This window comes from Phacochoerus africanus, chromosome 15, assembly GCF_016906955.1.
Source record: "Phacochoerus africanus isolate WHEZ1 chromosome 15, ROS_Pafr_v1, whole genome shotgun sequence".
Classification (NCBI taxonomy): Eukaryota; Metazoa; Chordata; class Mammalia; order Artiodactyla; family Suidae; genus Phacochoerus; species Phacochoerus africanus.
This window is the reverse complement of record NC_062558.1, coordinates 38,259,739-38,277,284: the sequence shown is the minus strand read 5'-3', so window position 1 is coordinate 38,277,284 and position 17,546 is coordinate 38,259,739. Positions and strand designations below refer to the sequence as shown.

The 17,546-nt window shown below is 54.0% G+C and overlaps 1 protein-coding gene across 1 annotated transcript in view; it reads right to left on the bottom strand.

Annotated features, from left to right (window-relative positions):
• RBM19 (RNA binding motif protein 19) overlaps positions 1–17,546 on the bottom strand; it is a 121,513-nt gene that overhangs the window by 28,483 nt on the left and 75,484 nt on the right. The window contains exon 22 of the mRNA XM_047762749.1: positions 5,719–5,824. Coding sequence (XP_047618705.1) covers positions 5,719–5,824 — 106 coding nt within the window. The remainder of the gene's footprint in view (positions 1–5,718; positions 5,825–17,546) is intronic.

The following is a 17,546-nucleotide window of genomic DNA, read 5'->3' as shown; positions in this document are numbered from 1 at the left end:
GCACTTTAGGAGATAAAAAGCAGCTGATACCTAGGCTTCAGGCTGCTATGCCTCTGACCCACAGGGGCCTAGAACACTCGGCTGCCCCTGCCTCTTTGGGGCTGTGCCTTAGCCTGTGTTAAGCATTCGGCACACACCATTCCACTCAACCTTCACAAATGCCTCCAGCGGTGGTACTATTATTTCCGGTTGTGCGAATGAGTAACCTGGGGTCTGGGGACATGAAGCCCCCTGACCACAGTCATGCAGATGGAGAGGGGCAGCTCTGACTCCCCAGGCCATGCTGCTAACCACCGTGCTGCCCTGCCTTTCTAGAATGGGCTGCCTGGGGGTGTGACACAGCCCATGGATTCTTCATTTCTGTGATGCAATGTCCCCATCAGACCAGCTACGCTTCCCTGCGGGGGGTGGGGGCTGTACTCTGCACCCTCCTCCACTCAGTTAAGCAAATGTGCATGTGGAGCATACAGTGTTGCTAATCTGATGATGGTGACTATTGATGGTGCCTGCACCATGCCTGGGCACTGTGCTGGGTGCACTGGGCACCCAGCAAGCAGGTGGCTGTCCCCACCTTAAGAAGCTCGGTTGGGCACGCTCATCATCACTTCTTCCTGCCACAGGTCCTGTTTTGGTGGAATCTGCAAGGCCAAGGCCATGGGTGCAGAGAGGCCTGATGGGACCCCCTACAGAACCTTCCACATCACCCCAACTAGGGGGGGGGCCTGGGGCCACATGTCCACATCCCGCCCTCAGCCACCACCCATGGCCACGTGCAAAAGCGAGAAAGGCGGTGTTCACTGGTGTGACCCTACAATTAAAGCTGTGGCTGTTTACCACAGTGAGAAGGATGCTGCCTGCCAACGCCGACCGCCATCGCATCTCCCTACTGCCGGCTCCCCCCAAGTGTTTATTTAAGCCAACACATTGCTCTGCTAATTGGATAACATTCCATGTGAAAATAGACCTTTTAAAACAACAGCAGCGGCGGCAAATAAAAACAGCTGCAACTGCAAAAGTACAAAGGCTCGGTGGGCTCGGGGAAGGGAAAAATTAAAGGCGCAGACATGGTGGTAGGGGTGGAAGAATGTTCTGGTTTCTGGGCTGCAAGGCTGCTCTCTGCCTTCTTTCCCTTCTTCCTCCATGACCAGGGGTCCAGGTAAAGACAGAGGAGGTGGTGGCTTCTAAACGGAATCTGAATAGCTATTGGTGGCCTCTTGGCCAATAGGCATGGGCACACCTGTTTGTTGAAACCCGGGTCACCTGCCCAGGTAGAAAGCTGCTGGCCCCAAGGCTTGAGAGAATTGGAAGGAGACAGTGCGGCTCTGGAAGCCACTAAAGTAATGCCTGTTCCTCCTCTGGGGGCCAGGAGATGCTGATTCCATCCTGGGCTGGTTCCCAGGAGATGTTCTAAGGGTCAACCTCTTGGCCTTTCTCCAACATGTCTAATTGGTGAGCCCTTTTCTTTGGGGCTGAGAGAGAGGTGATGGGTGTGGAGGAGAGCGGAGGGGGCTGGCGCATGATTTGGCCAGAGGTGGCACTCAGTTTAAGGGAGTACAAATAAAGGCAGGACGTCCTGAATAGATGAGCTTTGGAATTAGATAGACACGGGGTTTCTCAGCTCTGGCAAGTGGCGCCATCCCTTCGAACCTCAGTTTTCCCATCTGTCAAATGGCTTCCTACCACCTATGCATGCAAATGCCCAGCAATGAAGAAGGGCTTTTAGAAGTTGATACTTTTTTTTTTTTTTTTCCCAATCAAAGTCAAGAGACTGCCCCTCTAGAAACATCATCAGGGACCAGAGAGCTGTGTGTGACACTACAAACATCGATACACACAAGCACAGACCCAGCCACTGGGAAGACCACTGTGTTTGGAAGTCCATGACTTCCTGTCTGCCCTCATCAACCTTTGCCTCTGCTTCCCTCCAGCATGTGGGGGAAGGTTCTTTGAGAAGGCGGGCCCATCCCACCTGGAGGTCTAGATCATACCAGCCCTTCCAGAGGGACTGAGAGCTATGTCTGGGACGCTGGGCGATGGAATGTCCCAGGTGGGGAGAACACGCCAGCTCGCAGAGCCTGTGATGGGGCCTGCCGGCCAGATCCACTCTCCATTTAGCATCTCAGCGGCAGAGCCAGGTCTGGCTTCCTGTGGGTTCCCAGGACTCTGCAGCGGCTGTACATGCAGATGCTTGGAGAAACCGGGGAGGGAGTTATGCAAATCTCCCGCCATTCTGGAGCTGCTGCAGGTTGGGACTAGACAATGCGTGTGCGGTGTACATGTCACGTACGAAGCTGGCCGCCGGTTGCGGGAGTCTCTGGCTATTGTCATCAGTTGCCTGGTTACCCAGAGCTCCCTGTGGAGCCTCGTGCTGGCACTCTCTTTCTAGATGGGGGTGTGTGCTTGACCCAGAGGGGCCTGAAGGCTGATGAGTTCCTGAGGAGGAGCAGGGTGGAACACGGGGTCATGGAGCAAGGTCAGAAGACTTAGAATCCCAGGCTGCACAGAGGACACAGATAGCCTTGCTTGGGGCCCAAAGAAAAACGGGCGTGCAGAGAGGCTGCTCTAGGGATTGACCGGGGCACCTAACTCTTCTCTGCTCTGCAGTTGGCAAAGCGGACTGGTTGGTGCTGGGGAACGAGCACCGGGCTGGGAGTCACAGAGCTGGCTCAAAGCCAGTTTCTCCACTGCTTTGTAGACTCGAGGGTCTGCAATGAGCCTTTACTTCCTCCCAGCCTCCTCCTCGAACATGCATCTGCTCCCCTTCATCCGTTTCTCCCCTTCGCCTTTTCTCCCATCTGAGGATATCTCCAGATTCAAGCGTTGCTGATGCCAAAAGAGTGACGACTGCTTATCTTCCCAGAGGATGCAGGAAATGGGGGCAAAGCCCTCAGGGAGGGAGCTGAGTGGTCAGGGTTCAGTCAAGCCCCTGGAAGGATTTCTAAAGCAGGTATCGTTTCCTGAAGTGCTTCCAAGGGAAAACCCCTGAGGGAGGGGTAGCAGATTGGGGGGGGGGGTGTCCTGAGACACTGGGGGTTCTGGAGGTTCTCCCACCAGCCCTGGGATTCCCACGAGTTCCTTCTGCTAAAATAAAAAGAAATCTCCCGGGTTTTCTAACTCAATGTCTTCTTCCCGCATTACTTTCCCTCTTCAAAATCACGTCCACCCTCGAGCTAACCAGATATTTACAATATTCAGAATTCTATTCACCAATATGCAGTGCGCACGGCTCTATGGGTCAGTGGAGAGCGCTAAACGTTCCACTCGGGAGACAATAAAGTTCTTCAGACAGACGGCGAGAAGGAGAGGGAGAAGCCACGGCAGCTTCCCCGGGAAGCAAAAAGAGCAGAGGAATCTTTGCAGGAGAGGTGCCTCCCGGTGGCACCGGCTTGCTCCACCGGCTAGCTCCACGGCGGGGGTGGCACAGAGGGACTGCGTCCCGGCAGCGAGAGGTGGGAACGGTGGGGCCAGGACGGCTCAGGAGCCGAGCTGCCGCCTGTTGGAGGCGAGGGGCAGCAAGAGCCAGTGCCAGTGGGGCTGGGGGTTGAGTCCTCGCTGTCCTCGGCTGCCCTCTCTCCTCCTGGAGCCCAGAATGCAGGGCGGGAAGGAAACGGAGGGGGAGGAGCTTCTTCCATCGACCAGCCAAGGGCTGTGCTGGGCTTTGGAAGGAACATTTGCAGCCCGGCCTCGGGTGCCGGGTGCTGCCAGGTGGGCACTGGCACTGCCCTGCCTACCTGAGAACCCCCTCCGTTCTGAGGACCCCAGAAACAAAGCTGTACTGACTGCGTCCTGCCAACGCTCAAATGAAACTTGAGGCTGGGAGCCCAGGCCTGGACCAACCCCCAGACCCTGAGAGCCGCGTTAATTCTGACTTCATGATCTAGAGAGAGGCCACTGCGTGGAAGAAGAAGAATGGCTTCAGGCTGAAAAGCTCTGATGCCTTTTCTCTCTGCTCCCTCCCTGTCCTTTCTTACATGTCACCACCATCACCACTTTTCATTGCGGCTAGAGGCAGAGCTCGTGGGGGCCAGATCCTGTCCTATCATCTCATCCAAACCTTGTAATGACTTGATGGGGGAAATCCTATTCCTGTTTTATAAGGGGGGTGGGAACCCAGGCCATAGAGAGGAAGCCGCCAGCCCAAGGTCATGCAGCAGGTGAGCACAGTGCTGGGACTCAGGCATAGGCAGTTTGTGCTCTAACAGCCAGTGCCTACACTGGTCCTTGACAAGAGATGTTTCTTAGGGATGGGGAGTGAATCCCTGTCCTCCCTCCACTTCTCCCCCAGTCACAGTCTCATGCAGAAACCCCGATATGAAATAGGTGACAATGATATGAAACAGGTGACAATGATGTTAAGAACACCCTCACTGCCCACTGCCCCGGAAGCTCAGGGCTCAATGGACGCAGTAGAGAAAGAGCTGCCCAGCATCCTCTCCTCTCTGTCCATGGATAGAGAACTGGTGGCTCTGACAGGACCTGGGCCAGTGAGAATGAGGAGGAAATAGCTCACTCGACCTCAGGACCGGTGTCGGGGCTTCACGTGTCTCCCCTGTGAGTGTGGGACCTGTCACATCCCTGTTTTACTGAGGAGGAGACTGAGGCACGGGGCAGGGCCAGGAAAGCCAAGCGGCCAGTGAGGGGACCTCGCAGATGCCTGGCCTGCTGGTGAGTGTCAAGGCCGTGCAGGGTCTGGCTGCACGCAGGAAGCGCGGCCCCTGCCGTCACGACAGGAGGCAAGGGAAAGGCTGCCAGCCGAGAAGAAAGAGGAGCAGATGTCTGGACAAACGTGGCCACGTGTCGACAAAGCAAGCACTTGAGTTCAAGATGCTGAGACAAAGGTGGCTGGCAGGCTCGCTGAGGTCCCGGGGCGCCCTCTCTGCCTGTGCATGTTCCCAGGGCCCACAAAGGCCGCAGCTGTGTCCCTGAGATGTCACCTTCAGTTCCACTCTGCTAGGCCTCTGGCAATGCCAACTTGCTGCAGGGGCTGATGAGTGCAATTGCAACAAATACCATTGGCTTTTCTGAAGACACTTCTTCAGGGGCAGAGGGGGTCCCAGCCGTTAGTGACAACTGCCTGCTGCTTTCCCGTACCCGCGAGGGAAGACAGGCCGGGAGGCAGGAAGGTGCTCATGGCACAGGCTCATGGAGGGAGCCCATGATGACAGGGCCACGGCCCCTCCCTCCAGGATCCTAACCTGCAGCTGTGAGGGCAGTGACAGCAGACACAGCAGGAACCCCAGTCACACAGCCTCTACTCCTCGTCTGCTGCGGCAGAGGGCAAGGACCCAGGAGCCACCACACCAAGCCCCAAACAGAAGAGGCTACCTTGCGTCAAAAGTAAAAGATGTTGTTTCTGAGGAACTCCAGAGTTCTGTGCTTATACATAGTAGCCCCCGCCTGCGCTGACCTCCCCTGAAACCAGCACAGAAGCCCCAGGCACCAGCAGGAAGACAGGTTCCCACTGGGGTGTATGGTGGCCTCTCCCCACCCAGTGCTGTTCCCGGGTTCCCCTGGGCACACGGCACAGTGTCTCGCACGCTTCCTGTCTGACCTGGAACAGCTGGGGACGCAGAATGGCCCCCTTCTCCACACACAAAACCGAGGGTCTTCCCTTGCAAGGACACTGTGGTGGGGGGAGAAGACCCGCACATCTGCTAAGAGGCCTTGATGCTTCTCCTTCGTAGTCCCCAGAAAGGAGGGGCTGGGTGGGGCTCTCACCTTCGCGTCCTGCTTGGTGAAGAAGTCGACGAAGCCGAACCCTCTGTGCGTGCCTGTCCCAGTCATCTTCTTCGGCAGGCGGACGGTCTTCAGCTCCCCAAAGGTGCTAGAATGAAATCACAGGAGTTTCAGAACTGAGGCCAGCCAAGGAGTGCGTGGGGGCGGAGGCGCGCACAACTGAGTCCCACTGGCTTCTCCCTTCCCCAGAAGAGAGCAGTGCCCAAAGATGCACACGTGCGCGTGTACACACATGCACAAGTGCTCATGTCCGTGTCAGGCTTCCCCCCCACCCTGCCCCCCGCCGCCCCTGCACGTGCCCCGGCGGGGGTGTGTGTGTGTGTGGCCTTCTCCCTCTCACTGGGTGGAAGAGAATGATCAGACTGGGGAAGCTGATGGAAAATTTTCCATCAGGCAGGCACACTCGTCCTCCCCTTGTCCCAGGGGCGGGTGTGGGTGTGTAAATATTTGGCGGGGGGTGGGGGGGTCCAGCCTCCTGGGGAGGCAGCCAGGGCCAGGGGCTGCTGGTGTGGGTGAGCCAGTGCTCTGGACGTAGGGTCAGCACCATCTCCTGACCTGAATATGCCTCCACGTCTGCGCTGAGTAAGTAGGATGAGTCCCTTCTCTCAGATCCAGGACCTGGGATGTTTCTGGAGTGCTTGGTGCTTGCATGACACACAGCGACTCCCTCTAAACCCTACTCCTCCCGCCTCTAGGTTTTAATATCTGCTAAGCCAAAGTCAGGTAAAGCTTCGGAGGAAAAAATGGCTCAGGCACCCCCCGCCCCCAAAGGGATCAGACAGGTAAACACATAAACGCAGCCTCGGAGCATCCTCCGCACCCCCCCATAAACCTTGAGAAATTCCCAGACAAAAGGATCAAGCTGCTCTTGCTTTCCCGTCTCACTCCCTCGCCCCAACCCCATCCTCAGGTCCATTTATCAAAGATATACGCACAAATTGCCGCCGATAAATATTTAATGTGCACGGCACGTGAAGAGAGGTATTATTTTATTTTGAAATCTACACACACTTGCGGGCGCCTGGGCACACGCATCTACACACGACGACGGTCCTGGATACCTCGGGGCCAGAGACCGATTGGGCGACAAACACCGTAAAGGCCGTAAGCTCTCGTGAAATGATCTAAGCTAAATCCGAGGAGTTAACCCGCAGCCCTGCCAGCATGACCAGGCATCTGCCAGCCCAATTTCTGAAGGCAGGACGGTGTGTAAATGCAGCATTATGAAGCCTCAAAATGAATCTGCACGTCTCCTCAGCGCCCTCCCCAGCCGCGGCTCCGCTCCCCCTCCCGGCGCCTCTCTGAGCAGGCGACAGAAACTGGGCTGCTGGCGACAAGGCCGGCCTCCCAGGGAGGGGAGGGGCTGGAGGGGCTGGGCAGAGGAGGCCTGTCCGTCTTCCCGGCCCCCGGCTGAGGCTCAGTGGCTGACTTGGAGGGGCCCCGAGGCTGGGCAGGTGGGGACAAGCAGTGAGATGAGGTGGGAGAGCCTGCGGAGTCCAGCCTGCAAAACCTGCTTTATTCCGCCACCTAAAGGCCGACGCGCCCCACGACACACACGCTGCCTCTTTTCCCAGCGAGGCCCGGGTGCTTCTGCCAGGGCTGGCCTTGGACAAGGAGGGCGGAGGACGCACACATTCTTTTGCAGGCTCCTTTGGATAAATATAAATGGCCCGCTGGCTCCAAGTTCCTCAGAGAGCCTCAGGCACGGTCTGAGAAGATGGAAGGGCCCAGGGAGGCCTGGGCGAGCACCCACTGTCATGCTGGGGGCTGGACAGACATGGCCACTAGCAACCTCTGGGTGTGCAGGTCCCTTTGCTCCACTCTCCACCCCTGCCCCAGGCTCTTTCAGGCCTTGGCCGATCTGCCCTATAGGCTGGGTTGCTCCCCCCACCAGTAGTCAGGGCCCACTGTGCTTCTCAAACAGGGCGCTGCAGCGTGGATGCCTGCGTAACTCTGTGCCTTCCCCTGGGGCAGGAACCCGGCTCTGAGAGAGTAGAAACCCCATCTCTCTTGCCCATCACGGGGCTTGGCTCAGAGTAGACCTGAAGGTAATTCTGGAATGATAAACGACAGCCCTGGGAGGAGGACACGACCACTGGGACTTCACACCCACTCAGAGGGTGGTGATGAGGATTCCATGAATCAGGTCATGTGGGTACATACAAACGGCACAAGTGTTCATTATGACTGGTCTCAGCGCCCCCATTTTAGAGACGAAGAAACTCAAGCTCGGGGAGGCAGTGGTTCTTGCCAGAAAGTGGTGGGGCCAGAATGTGAATCTGGGACTCTTTGATGTGAAGCCGAGCTCTTTCCACTGCATGATGGTTCACCCTTTTCAGTTATCTGGAGGGGACTGGGCACTTCCAGGAGCTGGGGTCTCTCTCTTACTGAGGCTTGGCCCCGTCTGATGTGAAGCTGGAAAGCTGCATGCGGAGGTGGCCACTAAGACTGCAGACTCCGAGGGGTCCAGTGAGTTGCCTGGGATCCAGGGTGAGGGAGGCCGGCAAAGTCCTGGTTCCTTCTCCCCGAGCTGCATGCCACCTCCCTGAGCTCCAACCTCCTGTTCCCTGATGGTCTCAAGGGCCCCTGCCTAGATTTCCTCCTAGTCCTGGCTCATTTCTGGGGAGCTCGCCTATGTGTGTGTGCATGAGAGAGAGAGAGCGAGAGAGGGAGATGGAGATTGGTGAGGTTAATTCCTCCCTCTCTGCAGCACACTGCAAGCTGTGGATGCTCTATGCATGGTAAGCAGCTAAGGGTCCGGAGAAAGGGTAGGAAAATAATTAAAAGGAGGAGAAAAAAGCTGATGAGGAGAAGCTGAAGGAGCCACACTTACGTGGCCTGGAGAAGTGGCATTTGAGACCTCGGCAGGAGGAAGCCATGATGGAGGGGCACGAGGGAGTGAAGGTGGGGACAGGCAGGGAGCTGGGGTCCTGTCCCAGGCAGCTAGGGGGCCAGGGGGTAGGTCACAGCCCCTGCCTGGGGTTTCCAGGCAGACATCCGCAAGGCCAAGGAAATGCTGCCTCCCAAGACCCTCGGAGCTTCAAAAACCCCACCATCCTTCAGGGGATTGGGGACATGGTTATCGTTGACCACATGTCCCTTCCTTCTGAGAATGGGATAAGACAGAACGAGGGCATATGGAGCAGATGGGAGATTAGGGTTAGATCTTAGAAGGAACTTCCAGATAACCGTGAAGCCCTGGAATGAATGGCTGGAACTTCAAGAGACTGTCATTGTTGCTGTCACCCCAGATGCCAGTGCTAGCGTGCCTGCGACGTTCTAGGCCTTTTCAATTACTGTTTCCAGGTCCAACAATTGTGGGACCTCCTGTCTACACAGGTGAGAAAACCAAGAGCCAGAGAGGCCTAGTGACTGGCCCAAGCCCGGGAGTTTGGGACTCGAAACCCAGGTGAGCTTGCCCTGCCAGCTCAAGAGCAGTGCTGGGGGAGTGAATGGCTTTGGCTGCTTGTGTAACCACTGTGTGGGAGAAAATAAAGCCGATACTAATGATCTCAGAGAGATATCGAAAGAGAATTAAAAGGAAAAAAAAAATAGGTTGGGGGGAAATCAATGAAGTACCTTTAGCTCCTTGGAGATAAGAGATATATAAATACCAGCCATTATTAAGGTTCTTATCTGACAGCAAAGCCCACGGAGCCATTTTCAAGAGCGGCTTTTGCAGGAAGCTCTGGCCGAACCATGTTTCCTGGGAGCAGAGGCCTGGGTGAGGCTGGGCAGGGCCACCAGGGACCAGAGTGGGAGGAAGATGACAGGGCACCCAGGAACCCCTCCCCCCCCACCAGCCTGACTCTACCGCTAGGGAAGGAGACACTGGGTGCTCCCCACTGTGTGGATAATAGAAACCACAAAATAGCAATTACTGTATCAGAAGCTGTGAATAAAGAGGACATACCGGGCTTTTAAACATGGCCCTCCTTCCCTCCCCCACTACGCTCACACTTCAGTAACAAAATCACACCTCACTTTTCCAATTATTTCATTCACCTCGGGTTCACCAATTACTCCCCGACGCCGCAGCCCCAACCCCCTCTGCCACACCGGGAACGCGTGACTGGTGGGGATTTGTGGGCCTTCGACAACTGGAGTTTGTTGTCACGTTTCTAATTTCTTTCGAGGTGCAGTGGGGGTGGGATGGGGGAGGATGAGGAGGTGGGAGGGGGTGCCGAGGTGTGGAGCCAGGCAAGCCAATTATGCTCAGGCCTTGTAAACAAGTCCTGGCATGCAAATTGTGTTTGCACACAGGCCCAAACGCAGACAAAATATGCGTGTGTCCTGTGGAGGGGGGGGATTTCCTCCCTCGGGTCCTCTGGCCAGAACTGGCTCAGCCCTGGATGGAACTGTTCCGGGATTTTGGTTCTGTGACTGAAAAGGGATGAATAATCCTCTCCCTCCTCCTTGATCAAAGTGACGGGATTGGGGTTGGGAAGGGGGAGGAAGTGAGGGGGGAGACAAGAGAGAGCCCTTCAGATATGCCAAGCCTAAAGATTTTACAGCTGCTCCGATGCTTGGGTTTGGGGGCTGAATGGACAGGCTGGGAAGCTAGCTGGCACACTGACACCAAGTGGGGGTCAGTACACCCTAAAGAGCCTAAGCCTCTCTGCTTCCTGGACATAAGTCCTTATCACTCTCCTATTTGTGTCCCCCTCCTCAACCCCCGGCTGTACCTGTAGCATACAAAAGTTCCCAGGCCAAGGACTGAACCTATGTCACAGCAGTGACCACACCAGATCCTTAACCTGCTAAGCCACCAGGGAACTCCTCACTTTCCACTGAGGAACCAGAGTTCCAGCAGAAGTGCTGAGTCACGTGGGGAAGTCTGTTGGCCTGACTTCTCTCTAGCTGTGCTTAAGGCACTGCTGAGGGGGAAAAAAAAGAAAAATCAGCTTCCACCCAAAGGACCCAGAATTGGAACAACAGCGTGGTCTGAACAAGAACAAGATGAAGGGGTGGTTTTGTGATAAGAATAAATTGCAGGCTTCTTTCTGTTCCTTCTAGAGTAAGAAAAAAAAAAAAAAAAAGAGATACATCTCTTGGCATTAAAAAGCCTTTCCAATATACCACCACCACCACCACCACCACCAATCTTCTAAAACACACACTAAACATCCATCCGGTCCCCCAGTCCTTTTCAGTGCCATGTGCCTTGCAGTGTGTTAAACTTTGGCTATACATGACCTCACAACAGCCTTATGAACTTGGCCCTGTTATTCCCATTTTACAGAGAAAACCGAGGCTCAAAGAAGCTATGTGATTTCTCCAAGGTCAGCCCGAGTCATGAACTACAACAGGAGTGAAAGGACTTGGCCAAGGTCCCATGGGTGGTCATGAGCCATGCTGGACTCAAAGTGGGCAGTCTGTCCCTGAACTTGAGCTTCTGCTAAAGTTCCTGCTCATGGGAGTTTATGTGGTCTGTCTTGTCTATGAATAATTGGCAAGGGCTCTGTGTGCTAGGTGCTGGTGGGTTGGACCTCAACTTTATTCTTAAGGACCCTTGCCTGAAAGGGAAGAGCTGCAGGCAGGCAGCCAGCCCCCCGCTGCCTGACAAACAGAAGAGGACTCTGGGATAAGACCCCCATTTAAACTGCTTTGGGTCTGGAGCTCGGGGCTTCTGACTTCTGCTCTCTGCCCTCCCCTTTCTGTTCACCATCCTAAAGAAGGGTCCACCTGGGAACTCATGGACCCACTGAGTAGTTCCCATCAGGTGGATGAATGTAGCAGGATGGCAGCTCCTTTGCCCTGCATCCCGTCTTGTATCCTTTCCTTGCTGTGTTGCCGTGTGGTAAGGGCTGCAGTTGAGGTGAGGAGGAGGGACAGACAGGCTGAATGGATGCTCCAGCTATGAGAGGTGGTTTCTGCAGCAGAGGGAGGCCAGGCAACAGGACCATCATCCAGACCTCCCCCTTCGGTCAAGGCCGCCTCATCCAATCCTCCAGCCTCATGGATGGGGAAATGGAGGCTAATCTGACCACACTGGCTTTCCTCCTGCCCCTGAAGCCATCAAACTTGGGCCTGCCCCAGGACCTTTGACCTGTAACCCAGAATCTCCTTGCCTGCTATCTTCACAGTCAACCCTTTGGTCATTCAACCTTGGCTCAAATGCCACCTTCTCAAAGACACCTTCTGCGGCCACCCTATTTAAAGCCTCTCCCTCCACCCCACCAGCCACCTGTCAGATCTGAGCACTGTCTGGAACGGCTTGTTTGCTTATTTGTCTTTCCCTCCTTGTTCGAGAAAGACAGCAGAGTCTAGTCTATTATGTCTGCAGAACCCAAGCCTGTGTGTAGCCCACAAACAACACTCTGAACATTCAGGCAAACATGCTCTCAGCACTGACGGAGTTCTCCCTCGGCGCCCAGGCCCCTTCCTTCACCCGAATCCTCTCTCGCACAGTGTGGACATGACCGTGGTGGCGCCATCACATCTGGCACTGGCACATCTGTCCTTCCGTCCTCAGGACGCGCTCACATGTTCCACAAACACGTCATTACAAGGAGTGTTTGGCCCCTGTGGGTTGGTGTTCCTTCCAAAGTGCCTTCATCGATTCCTTCGACTGCAGGGAATGAAGGACAACCTGCAGAAAGGGGGCCGACTGGATGACGACCTGAGGGGCCAGGACCGAGACAATGCATTTAGATCCTGCCCCACAGGGTGGGAGAGAGAGGACCTCGTTGCTCCCCCACAGCCCTGGAAAAGGTGCGGACAGAAGCGGGGGTCTTGGCGAGGCTCCACCTGTGCTGACTGCTCCCCTACACCGCAGGCGAGTGTGTGCTGACCCTGGATCACGCCTCTATTCCACTGCTGGGGGAGGGGCGGTGAGGCAATGGCATTGGGAGCCGTTTGGTGGAGGCATATTTAAGCTCAGAGGTTCTTCCTCTTTTGTTCTCTCTCGCTCTTTTTTAAAGAGGGCCTTTCAGACTGAACTTTTCCAATTACTCACCGCTCATCGCAGTGAGAGCCGGATGTAGAAAGGTTACCTTATCACCATCGCACTACTCTTTTTCATTTTTTGCCTCTTGGAGGCTGAAGAATGGCCTGGTTTCCAAGAAAGGGAGAAAGGAGGTGCGGAGGACAGCGCTTAGCGTTTCTCAATAGCCTTTCATGGGGTCCTTTCCAGGCAAGCGTGACCCTCTCGTTTTCTAGATGAGGAATCTCGGGGATGAGCAGTTAAATGGTATCTCTGAATCAGAGCCGGGGCCCGAGTTATAGGCAGAATCCAGACTCTCCCGAGAGGCTGTGGAGAAGGGGACCTGGCTCTGAAAAATAGAGGCTTCTGCCCTCTCTGGCTGAGTGACCCTGGCTGAGTCGTTTCCAGGTGGGACTGATAATCAGAAAGGGAGAGAGAGAGGGCGGAAGATGTATAAAAACAACTTGAGAAAAGCCAGAGCCAGGACAATGGAAGGGACAGAAAGCTGGCCCCTGAGAGTTCCCGTTGTGGCTCAGCTATAATGAACCCAACTAGTATCCATGAGGATGCAGGTGTGATCCCTGACCTTGCTCAGTCGATTAAGGATCTGGCACTGCCATGAGCTGCGGTGTAGGTCACAAATGTGCCTTGTATCTGGCATTGCTGCGGCTGTGGCTGCAGCTCCGATTCAACCCCTAGCCTTCCATATGCCACATATGTGGCCTGAAAAAAAAAAAAAGAAAAAAAAGAAAAAAAAGGAAAGCTGGCCCCCAAGTCAAAGACCTCTGTGGCCAAACAGATGACGGCAGGGGGCAAATTGGCAGAAATGCCCCAGCTCTGGGTGATCCCTGGACCAGCAGCCTCAGTGTCACCTGCAGCCTGTCAGAAATGCAAAGTCTCAGGCCCCTCCCCTCTTCCTGAACTGGAAGCTCTGGGATTCAGGCTGTAACAAGCCCTCCAGGGGAGAGTGAGCCTGACCCAGGCTGAGGGCCATGGCTCTACAGAGTGGGCAGGGTCCCTCAGCCCCAGCCTGAACAACCAGCTGGGCCCAGAACCAGCAGATCTTTCTTCTAAAGAGGACTGTAAAGCTACACTCTTTTAAGAAAAGGATTTTTAAATATTGGTAACAAAGTAAAAACTTTTTTTTTTTTTTTTTTGCAGGGCAGCATATGGAAGTTCTCAGGCTAGGGGTCAAATTGGAGCTGCAGCTGCCAGCCACAGCCACAGCCACAGTGTCTGCAGACACAGCCACAGAAAAGCCAGATCCAAACAGTATCTGCAACCTATACCGCAGCTCACAGCAATGCCAGATCCTTAACCCACTGAGCGAGGCCAGGGATCAAACCCACATCCTCATGGAAACTGGTCGGGTTCAGAACCCACTAAGCTACAACAGGAACTCCCAAAGTCAAAACATTTTAAGCACTCTGTTGCCAAACACACCAGATGCTCCGTTTAGCATGCCTACGTGCAAGTTCCACTCTGATTTATTTCTAAGAGACCAGAGGGCTGTTGACTTCCAGAGTGAAGGCATTTTCTCCCCTCCTTATTACCCTAGATTGGGTCCCTGCCCTCTCCCTCCGGGCCCCCTGAAGCCTCGGTTGAGGACAGAGAGGGCTTTCCCATCACATTAGCCCCACAGCATCCAACAAGCCGTGGACACCTCCATGGCTGGCTACATGGGCACTGAATGAGTCGCCCCTCACCACTGTCCAAGACCCAGCCCCAGATCTTAAAAATGTTAATGTGCCTTGTCATTTGGTTATTATGGGCCCCTCACTTGGCAGCTATTTCCTGAGCACTATATGGGCACTGTGCTCTGTGCTGGGAAAGAACAGTGGGCCAGAACTGCTCAGGCCTCCATGGGGCACACCCTCTTTCTCACTGAGTATACGCTGGTGGTTTTCATTTTTCCCCCTGGGGCTGGTGAACATTCTCAGTAAAATAGTTTTGAGCATTCATCCCCAAAATATGCACACTTTTAATGAATAAGTGATGTGTATATATGCTGCTGTTTCCCTGTAAGATGTTCATCTTTAAAATTTTTTTTCTTGCTTTTTAGGACCACACCTGCGGCATACTGAAGTTGGCAGGCGAGGGGTCGATTCAGAGATGAAGCTGCTGGCCTATGCCACAGCCACCACAATGCCAGATTCGAACTGAGTCAGTGATCTATACCACAACTCACAGCAACACTAGATCCTTAATGCACTGAGCGAGGCCAGGGATCAAACCCACGTCCTCATGGATACTAGTCAGGTTCGTTGCCACTGAGCCAAGATGGGAACTTTCTAAAGCCTGTGCCCTTAACCACTGCTCCGCATTAGAGTGGGGACATCTGTGCGTGGCTGTAGGATTTCAGGAGCAACTGAAGCCTGAACACTATCTGCTGAACCTGAGTATAGCCCTCAGGTAGAAAATGTCATAAAAAAAAAAAGTTTTGGAAATCAGAGGTAACTTTTCAAAAACATTTCTCAAACTTGTCCTGAAAAATGTTAGTAGGTACTGCAGGTAAAAACCCTTCTGAAATTAAATAAATCTGGGAGTGATCTGGTTAAACAAAGCTCAGGAAGCTTCCCTGCTGCAGACCTTGTCAGTGCCTTTAAGACATTCAGTGCAGGGAGGATTTATCTGCAAGAGCGAGAGAGAAGACAAAGCACTTGTCAAACTCATCCTGCCACTGAAGCCCTCCTCCCCTCAAATGAGAAAACCTATGAGCATTTCCCAAGACACTGATATTCCATGGAACACAGCTGGGAAATACAATGTGGGAGATAAAAAGATAAAAGGCAGTCACATACATTAAGGTGAAAGCCTGTTGCCTTGAACACTCAGGTGAAACCTCTAGTTTACCACAGACTATGCAAAATGGGAAAACACTGTAGGAGTCTAATTGTGACAGTGAGGGGCCAGGTCACAGCATCACTGAAAGAACCGAAGTTTGGAGTCTGACATGGGTTCAAATCCCAGCCCTGCACCTAACATGGCCTTTTTTTTTTTTTTTTTTCTCTTTTTAGGGCCGCACTCAAGGCATACAGTTCCCAGGCTGGGGGTTGAATCCGAGCTACAGCTACCAGCCACAGCCACAGCAACTCAGGATCCGAGCTGCATCTGCAACCTACACAAAAGCTCACAGCAATGCCATGAGGTTCAGTTTTGTCACCTGTAAAACTGGAATAATCACCCCACCATGCGGGGCTGCTGTTGCCACGGGTCCCAGCATGTTTCAGGAAGGAAGAAAGGTAAGTTGTTACCAGTAACACTCTTGTCCTTCACACAGATCTGCACTGGTGCCAAGCGAGTGACACCTCCCAAGCTTATGATGTTTCTGCTGGAAGCGGAGAAGGGAGCAGGCTTGGTTGGTCAGGCCCCGCCCCCCCCGGCCAGCTCAGGGGTTTCCAGCCAAGAGATAAGGCAACAGGGCCAGATGTGATTTTCTGATGCTTGGAGCCCTGAGAAAAGACGCTCTCCATCTTATCCACGTCTCTTACCAGTGTTACAAGATAATTAGAAGAAACTGTCCCCAGGGAGGCATCCTTCAGCCAGACCTTGGCCTCTCTCTTCCCTCGGGGCCAGTGAGCCCCTGAAACAGCTGTGTTCCCGCTTCCTCTTGGAAGGAGGAGGATCAAGGTACAACCTCTGGCCCGGGGTGCACATTCTGGTCAGTTCCACGCCTCTGCCGGGGTGAGTTAATGGAACATACGGAGAACACTCTCCCCCACTTTCTCCCCCTCTAGTCTCTGGCTGCCTCAAGTACCGCTAATCCCATTACAAGAAAATAAAGTGGATAATTCAGGCTAATGAAATCGTTACAAGAATGTGACCAGCCAGAGGTGGACATTCAGAACCAATTTAACACCCTTTGGTGTCGTTATTCTCAGTACAGGAAATGTTTGAGAGGAAGGGAAAAAAATTAGAAAGGAAAAAGAAAAGAAAAAGAAAAAGAAAAAGAAAAACACCTCCCCCAGACCCAGCCTCTTTCTTGTGGGCTTCAATCTGATTAAAGAATTAGTGTGCCATGTATCTTGCTTCTTGTAATTATCTCCATGGTCCCTGATATCGCCAGGGTAACTCCAGAAAAAGGGAGAGGAGGTGGAGAGAACCCAGGAAGTTGCTAGCCAGTTAAACTTATTTCTAACTTGGTACCTGTTGCTCTGCCCATGGCTGCTGCTAGCCTGAGCAGGACCACTCCCAGGCCTGCCTCACCACCCGACCTGGAGCCCTCTGCTCCTGGCTTAGTCTACGTCCCTGGGATCTCTCCAAGGTAGGAGAAGCTGGGGTCAGATCCCATGCTAATAAGGCAGGTAGCTAGACCCCCGTCTCAGAGTGGGCAGAGGGGGCTGAGTGGGGAGCTACCCCTTGCCCCTGGCCCATACCCCTCAGGCTACCTGCTGCCAGGTCATGGCCAGGCCTCCTGAGAAGGCTGCGTTAGGGGTGGCCACTTCACTTCTCAGCCATCCCCACTCTGTGCCCACCCCTCTCCTGCCACATCTAAACCCACAGAGAAAGGGCCCTTATGATGCCATTTCTCTTGTATCTATTTCAGTGCTCAGAGCCTTAACGAGGGCTGCATATCACGAATCCAGTTCATCTCCGATTGATTCTCATCAGCCCCATCCCACTCTCCCAAACTAATCATGGCTTGTTCTACGATTTCAAGCTGAGGGCACAGGTTTCCAATGATCTAAGTAGCCCTAACTGGGGAATGTGGGGGGCAGGCAGATGAGGACAAGGAGGATGGGAAGGGAAGAGGAGAAGCAAGATCTAACACAGAGAACTTCTGCTGGGCTTGGAAGGTTTTGAAGGGATCCTAAGCAGCACACATGGAAAGGCAGAAGGGTCTAGTGGCCGGGGGACCAGAAACTCTCCATTGATGGTCCCCAAT